General features: G+C 37.6%; 1 protein-coding gene across 1 annotated transcript in view; it reads left to right on the plus strand.

Moving 5' to 3' along the window:
• LOC125458575 (neuropeptide Y receptor type 5-like) overlaps positions 1 to 4529 on the plus strand; it is a 29619-nt gene extending 25090 nt beyond the window's left edge. The window contains 1 exon segment of the mRNA XM_059645036.1: positions 1204 to 4529. Within this exon segment, the coding sequence (XP_059501019.1) occupies positions 1860 to 3212 (1353 nt within the window). The 5' untranslated portion in view covers positions 1204 to 1859 and the 3' untranslated portion in view covers positions 3213 to 4529.
• The last annotated feature ends 4227 nt before the right edge of the window (positions 4530 to 8756 follow it).

The following is an 8756-nucleotide window of genomic DNA, read 5'->3' on the forward strand; positions in this document are numbered from 1 at the left end:
GAATTAAAAATTAATGATTAACATTACTGTGGTCATATTTTGCTATCTGCTGCTACATCTTGCAGTATTAATGCTTGGTTTCACCAGCAGCAAAAAGAAGTTCTAAACATTCAGAAGTGATAATCAGTTCAAATCTGTTGTATGAAGTCTACCACAGCTAATGTTTAAGATAGACCAAGTTTTATATACCACCTCATTAAGTAACTCAGAAATGCCATATGACGTGAATTACTTTATGGGATATTGACAATGATAATACAAGCAAACACATAATCAAATTTGTACACAGTAAAGTCCTATTACACCTATAATGTAGTTCATGATCAATCAATCTATTCTTGCAGACAAGTTGTAATGGTGATGCTATAAAAACTCCCTGTTCTTTTTTGCAAACAAATGATGTTATCCCAACTTTTCATGCTGTGCCCAACCAGTGTCCAAAAATAAAATTATTTGTTCCCAAATTCTTAAACATAGTTAGCTGTGGCTATGTAATAGGCTCATAGCTGCCTACAAAATAATTAAACTGAGTCAGATGATTCATTTCTGAAGAAGGGTCTCGACCCGAAACGTTAGCTTTCCTGCTCCTCTGATGCCGCTTGGCCTGCTCTGTTCATCCAGCTCTGCAACTTGTGATCTTATATTAAAATTGGATGAGAGAAAATGGGAACTGCAGATGCTGGAGAATCCAAGATAACAAAGTGTGAAGCTGGATGAACACAGCAGGCCAAGCAGCATCTCAGGAGCACAAAAGCTTCCAAGATAACAAAGGGCGAAGCTGGATGAACTCCAAGATAACAAAGTGTGAAGCTGGATGAACTTTTGTGCTCCTGAGATGCTGCTTGGCCTGCTGTGTTCATCCAGCTTCACACTTTGTTATCTTAAAATTGGATGAACTATTTACAGGGAATTCCCTTTATTTATCATGCAGAATCAAGCATTGCCCTACAACGGATTAGAATGGCAGAATATACATCAATGCTTCAGATGGGTGCTCTGTAGTATTGGTTGATTTCTTTCATTGGTAATTTTGCAGGCTTTGTGTTACTTTTCTCAGCACCATCTTTTGCTATTGGAATGTTCTGGTTTCAGCAGTATACTTCAATTACATGTATATCTTTTACAGTCGAGCAGTTTTTATCTTGATTTTTAAAAATTGAGTTGTTTCATTCCTCTAATATGTATTCTTATATTCTGTGTTAGGAATGCTGTGGAAAGACACTGAGATGGAATAGTTCATGGAATAAGTATTATGCCTGATGACTCACAGATTGACAGAGTAAGCAGCATTCCCTGCCACTCCAACAACCTCACTGGTATGGAGCGACATTCATATCATGACTTCATTTTACATGTCTACTTTGAAGATCATAAAATACTCCACAAATCAGAAGACATAATCACCAATGCAAACATTGCAACTTCAAACATTGCAAAGTTCAACTTTTCAATGAGTTTTGTTTTAATATTTTGAAACTAAATTACTTAGTTGGTGCAACTTTTTTGTAACTGAATAGTGTTACTTATAATTTACACTTTGTTGATATATATTGGGAACCTGAAGTATTTCATGTGCATGTCCACTGTACATTTTTACCACTGAAAATATTGCAATAGTATAATGTTGAATGGGAACCACATGCCTTTGGTGTCGATTAATACATCAGATGTTGTTACCCATTGATGTCCAAGTTACGTGACTCATGACAATTTAAAGCTTCCCTGTTTTCCAATTCTCGGATGCCAAATTATTACCTTTTGTACCTTATGTTTTATTAGGCTCTTTCTAGTTATGTGTCAAATGCATATTTATAAACATTAGATTATTTTCTAAATATTTATAAATCCAATTGCCCAAAATGGATTTTGAAGACAAAAACAAAAGTAATATCACTGTTACTTTGGATAATAGGAACTACACTATGGCATACGGACTAGGACTCCCTTCTTGGGATGATTATAATGGAAGTATTCATGATGTAAAATATTTGCTGATTGGCGTCTGCACACTTATTACTGTTCTCGGCCTTCTTGGTAACTTTTTTGTTGTAATTGCACTCTGCAAAAACCTACAACAGAAATCAATGATAAATTTTCTGATTGGAAATTTAACCTTATCTGATACTTTAATCCTGTTGTTCTGTTCACCATTTACACTAACATATGTTCTTTTAGACCAGTGGATCTTTGGGGAAATCATGTGCTATATTGTCCCATTTATTCAGTGTGTGTCTGTCATGGTTTCTATACTCATGCTAATGTCAATTGCCATGGTTTGATATCATATGATAAGCAATCCATTATCCAACCATTTTACTTTAAATACTGGATATTTGGTTATGGGAACTGTGTGGATTATTGGATTTACTATTTGTTCACCATTACCTATCTTCCATAAAATCATAGACCTAAGCGAAACCGTCCACTTGGATTCCTTAAAAAATAAATACTTATGCATTGAGTCATGGCCATCTGATTCTTACAGAATTGCCTACACTTTATCCTTATTATTCATCCAATATATTTTGCCAATAGTTTGCCTGACAATCAGTCATGCGAGTGTTTGCAGAAAAATAAGTGCTACTGTGTCAAGCAGACAAGGGAGATCTGAGGAGAGTGAAATGATATATTTAACTGTACAGCAACCAGCTAGGAAACAGTTGCAAGCACAACAGTCAAAGATGCAAGGATGGAACTATTCCTTTCCGAGAAAACACAAGAAGAGATACAGCAAGAAGTGTGCCAGTGTCGTACCTGTTGTAACTAAATTTCAAGATAATGGCAAGACTCACACTGATCTATTACTAATCCATGGTTCAGATAGCACACAGCCACTACCCACTTCCTTTCTACCAGGTGTACCTGTATGTTTTGAAGCAAAAGCTATGGAATCTGAAGAGCTCGCTATTTCACATAATGCTCCAGTAACACCAAAATCCATCACAAGATTGAGGAAACGATCACGCACTGTTTTCTATAAATTGACAATAGTAATTGTTGCTTTCACTGTAAGCTGGATGCCTCTGCATATTTTTCACCTTGTAACTGACTTCAATGGTAATCTGATTTCTAACAGGCACTTCAAGCTGGTGTATTGCATCTGTCACCTGCTGGGGTTGCTGTCCTGTTGCTTGAATCCTGTGTTGTATGGATTCCTGAACAATGGCATCAAGTCCAGTTTACAATCCTTGACCAAATGCCTTTGGCTGTGATAATAAAAGGGCAATATCAGGTCTGGCGCCACAGACAAAAAAAACTGAACATGTTCATCAGTCAATAGTACAGTGTACATCTGCTCCCGAGTCATTCTAACTATTCCATGATGATCAATCTAAAGGTGTTGTTAAAATGACGCATTGTTTACCTTACTTTATTTGACTAAAATTTAAACAGAAAATAAATAAAAGTTTCTGCCTTGTAATACAGTGAAACTAAACAGGAAATAACAACTATGAGTGATTATATTACTTTGTGCAATTGGTCACTTCTATCTAATGAAAATATTTCTGGTCCTACTTGTGTTCTTAAAATACATTGATATGGGAAAGGGATTTTTTATCCGCTGATTCAATCTCATTTGTATTTGGTATTTGTAAACCCACACTACATTTCATTTGCTACTAAAAATAGATTAGTGTCCCAATTTCATTTAAGCCTCATCCTTTAACCACAAGCTTTTTTCTAAAACAATTTTTGATTTGGCACAGTCTGAACCAAAGATGAATTAATAATGTAAATGATCAACCTAGATTCCATGTCCCAACCCTTAATACACTGTCCTAACCTCGGGGGAAGCCACAATTTCAGACAGTAGTTAATAAGTATTCCCTTGCCTCAATTCACCATCAAATACAATGGTCTCAACCAAGCTCTTAATTTTTTGGTAAATTGAAGTCCCGTGATGAATTAATTTCTTGAGAGATATCTCGTACAAACATCCTAAATAATGTTTTGTATACTGTTGAGATGTTCTGTGAATTACTTGCACTTATCATTTCATAGTAACTTTTAAAATGAGTATGATATCAAAATCCATTCAGGAAAATAATTTGTATATGTTCTACAAAAATCCACACAGTGATTTGAAATCATATTGAAATCATATTAACTGCTACTTTCTCTATGATAGAATGTGATAAAAGATAAAAGTAATAGATTTTTGTTGTCTTTTACGCATTTCTAAAAGAATAAAAATGGAGAAATGAGTTGTGAACGCTATTTTTATCTCACCAAAGGTATATAATCAGAACTGGCTTCTTGTCAAATTCCTGTGAAGGTGAGAGAATAATTTCTGGTGAAAGTATAATTTATTTTAAATAACTTCACTTTTTCTTTTCAAAGAAGAACTAGCTGCAGTTTTCCAAGCTGTTGGGCCTAAGCAACATTTAGAAGAGATAATTCTTATTAAAACCAGTCACAGTGGGATGCAGAACCTCAGTAACTCATATAAAGAAGTTGTAATATTGCAATTTTTTTCATCCAGAACTGCTACATGGTATATTTTTGATTGCAAAACATTACATAGCTCAAAATAATGAATGGAACTGGAGCAAGCTACAATAAATATAGTTAACAAAATGAGAACAGAATGATGCATTCAGAATTCTGTCCTTTTGTGTTTCTGTGGATATCAAAGTTGCAACTGAAACTTGCACAAGCTATGTTTAATAAGTAGGAATTCATGATTTAACTTCTTTAGCTTCCTTTGCTTTCATGAATTGTTAATGGTTAATTCCACATTCTCTGGGAGACAGTAGATTGATACATGGAAAGAGAGTGAAATTGCTGGCTATTTTCTATTTAGAGGAAATAATAAGAACAAACAATGCCAGAAATGTCTACGTTACACACATTCTTGTCTATTTATCACTTAGAACTTCCAGGCATTGTTATCTTTATAATGTTCTAGTCTAATGTAGCAAAAGAAAAAAACAAACAACCTCAAAGGGAACAAATCACAAGAACCAGTTTTGTTAATGAAAGGGATCAAATTGCAAGCTTTGAAAAGCTGAGCCTTCACATTTGAAGAGGTAGTAGGAATTGCAGATCCAAGAGAATCTGAGATAACAAGGTATAGAGCTGGATAAACACAGCAGGTCAAGCAACATCAGAGCAGCAAGAAAGCTGATGTTCTGGGCCTAGACCCTTCTTCAGAAGGCCCAAAACATCAGCTTTCCTGCTCCTCTGATGTTGCATGACCTACTGTGTTCATCCAGCTCTGCACCTTTATATTTGAAAATTGTTTTATTTTAGCATACTGTGCACACTATTTCTGTCATTCAGTGAAGAATGGTAGAATGTAAATCTTCAAACTCTGCAATTTCTTCTTCATGGCATTATGTGAATAAACTGAAAAACTGGTGATAACAAAGTGTGGGGCTGGATGAACACAGCAGGCCAAGCAGCATCTTAGGAGCACAAAAGCTGATGTTTCGGGCCTCGACCCTTCATCAGAAAAGGGGGATGGGGGAGAGGATTCTGAAATAAATAAGGAGAGAGGGGGAGGCGGACTGAAGATGGATAGAGAAGATAGGTGGAGAGGAGAGTATGGGTGGGGAGGTAGGGAGTGGATAGGTCAGTCCCATTACTTTGAAAAAGTGGGGAGAGGGCAGAGGTAATTCTGCATGCAATCAAGGCTTAAAAAATAAGTACAAAAAACAAAAAGATCAATATAATCTTCAAAAATTCTTTAAACTGAGAACTATTGCAATTCTTCGTAATTTTTGATCAGTTGAAATTGGTAAGAACAGCTTTTATTTAATGTCTATTTTATTGTCAGTAATGTGGGAGATGATAGCCAAAATTTTACTTGTATGTTGGTGACAAGGTGGGAAACAGGAGGGCTGAAAATATCATGATAGAAGGCACTGGAAACAGGATAGGGTGGAATATGGCCAGGCTGGGTGGGAGGAATTTTCACTTCCATTTTATGAGCTGTTTTAGATTTTATGAGAGGTGCACAGGAACAACAGAGCTTTAAAGCCTTGCCATTTCTAACACGATGGGTGCTTAGCATCAAAACCATTAAGGCAGGCATTGCAAGCGATAAATCTGCTTTGATGGCATGGGTTACACTGGATGCAGAGCAGCATTGCACCAAAACACACTTGGTGGCACAGTGGAGGTATTCTGATAATTTTTATTGACGCGGCATTTGTACGTGAAGATTAAGTGGGGTTTGGAAGTTGGTGGATAGTTATTCAGCTATTTGTTATGGGTCTGATTCAGTCAGTTATTGAGATCTTCAGTGAGGAGGAATATGAAAGAAAGCTGGCCTCAACACCCACAGCCTGGAAGGGGGCACAGATGAGGATGGTGCAGAAGAGTGCATAATCAGCTTCCTGCACTCACATAAAACCAGCAGGCCTATGTCATAGGTACAGCTTTCTGTAAATGTTGCTGTAGCAGCATCAGCGAAGGCTGCACTTCTCTAGGGAGATATTCATTGACATGTGTGTTGCGATGGAGAATGACTTTAAGCAGCGGTCACCAATGCCTATGGAGCTGTTTGTTACCCTGGTGCTGAATTTCTATGCCTCAGAAGCATTCCAGGTATCTTCAGGAAGAAGGTTTCATCTGAAAAAAAATCAATAATCCACAAAACCATGGAGCTGTTGAACAAGAACGACAGCACACGATTCAGTGGAATGAGGATACAACTGCGGCCTCAACTGAGGCCTCATTCAAGCTAATCTCAGCCAATACATGACAATATTGTTTTTCTTTAAACAACAATAAAAAAATTTAAATCTTTTGCTGTGGAGAAATTGTGGAATAAAATGATTTGGTCTCGTGCACTCATTTATTCTCACAAACCATACACAATTTCCACTGCCATGGAATCTACTCAGGCAACCTTCATAGATGTTTAACAACAATAAAGAACCTAGTTAATCTCTGAAGCATTTAATTCAGCATAAGAGCAATTAACAAAGAACAATATAGCACAGGAACAGGCCCTTCGGCCCTCCAACGTGCACCAACATATTTTGCCCTTCTACACTAAAACTGTCTTCACTTACAGGATCTATATCTCCATATTCCCTTCCTATTCATGTATTCATGCTGTTGCATCTGCTTCCACCACCTCTAGCAGCATGGTCCAGACACTCACAATCCTTTGTGTGAAAAATTTTCCTTGTACATCTCTTTTAAACTTCATCACCTCACACTTTGAAGCCCTGTACCCTAGTAATTGTCTCCTCCACTTCAGGAAATAATGGTATAATTTAATATTTTGATTTATGTTTAAGGGTATTCAGATGTGACTTCAAATCAGAGAACCATTGAGTCATAAAATCCCTTCAGTGCAAAGAGAGGTCATTCAGCCCATCAAACCTGCACCAATCTGCCAAAGAATGGTTTACGTGTACAGAGAGGGACCCAGGTCATGGATTGGATTAGGCTGCATCTCAGCGCTGCTCGCTTGCTCTCTTAGTGCTCACTCATTTAGAAATTACCTTGGTGCCCACATAATCTTTGCCTTGCTGTGCCATTTTGACTAGTGCACTCACAAAACTTGGCAGTTTCTCTTGTTGGTCAGCAGTCCTTGACAGCTTGCAATACATGTGGTACATCAATCTCACAACTTATGAGGCGAACACTATATGTAAAGCATGTAATGTGTTTGCAGCCATCTTAAAGTCTTAGGGGAGTGGTTCTCACTGAGTTCATTGAGGTGCTCATTGTTACAGCTCTGCTGGCCATTCCTCCAAACTGGGGTGACTCCACTGACCTAGGCTCTGACTGCAGATTAGCCTGCCAGGTTGAAGTTGCCTCCTTTACTGGTCTGGAAAGAGATGCCTCCCCTCTGCGCTACCCTGTCCACTAGGAACTCCAGGTCCCTGTTGGAGAATTTTAGCACCATTTTTCCTTTCTCTGACATCTTCTGGATGAAGGCCCATCACCAAGCAGGGCAGCTTCCAAATGCCAGTATTTGTTAAGGTGCACAAATATTCTTTAAAAATGGCACGGGTACTAGGGATGGTGGTCTTTGAATGGCCATTCTGTGAGTGTCGTGCTCTTCCGAGAACACAGTGTGGTAATATGAGCTCAGAATTGGGAGAGAGGGGCTGTTAATGAGGTGAGTTTGGTAAGATCCTGATGAGAAAACCTGCTCAGCCTCAAGGCGAGAAACTCTTCAAAACACTGGATAATTCTCACAAAAACAAGTAAAATTCAGCTGATGTGTGAGTAGAATTGAAATTATGTGGAATATCCTGAAGAAATCAGATTGTAGAACTTGTAAATATTGTTTAATACAAAATCAGACCATTCTACATCTGTAAATGTAGTGTATGATAACTGTTGCAAACATTCCTTGCCTAAGCTACATAAAAACGTGGCACAAAAGCCTAGTTGGTACATAATGTTTGCCAAAAAAGGCTTGTGTATTAGACTTTACACTTTCCTCATACACTTGAGCGACAGTTGGTTTTGTGTATAATTCAAAGCCCAACTATTGGCCAAAGATGCTTGTTTTCATGCAAGTTTTGAGAGTAGGATTGGTGGGAAATATTCAGTGAGTCATTCCCACAATTTTTATCATATCACGTTATCTTTTCAGCCATAAATAGTGGTAGATAATCTGGCACAGCCATTTTCTGCTGGTAACCAATGGCAGTGACGCTGTTGACAGTTTGGTAATTCCAAAGACCTGGCCTGGCTTTCAACTTCTCAGAAGTATTATCCATGCAAATATTGAGCCCTCCTAATTTGTGCTTGAAGATTAGGTCTCAAATACATGACTGCTACAA

This window comes from Stegostoma tigrinum, chromosome 1 (assembly GCF_030684315.1).
Source record: "Stegostoma tigrinum isolate sSteTig4 chromosome 1, sSteTig4.hap1, whole genome shotgun sequence".
Lineage (NCBI taxonomy): Eukaryota > Metazoa > Chordata > Chondrichthyes > Orectolobiformes > Stegostomatidae > Stegostoma > Stegostoma tigrinum.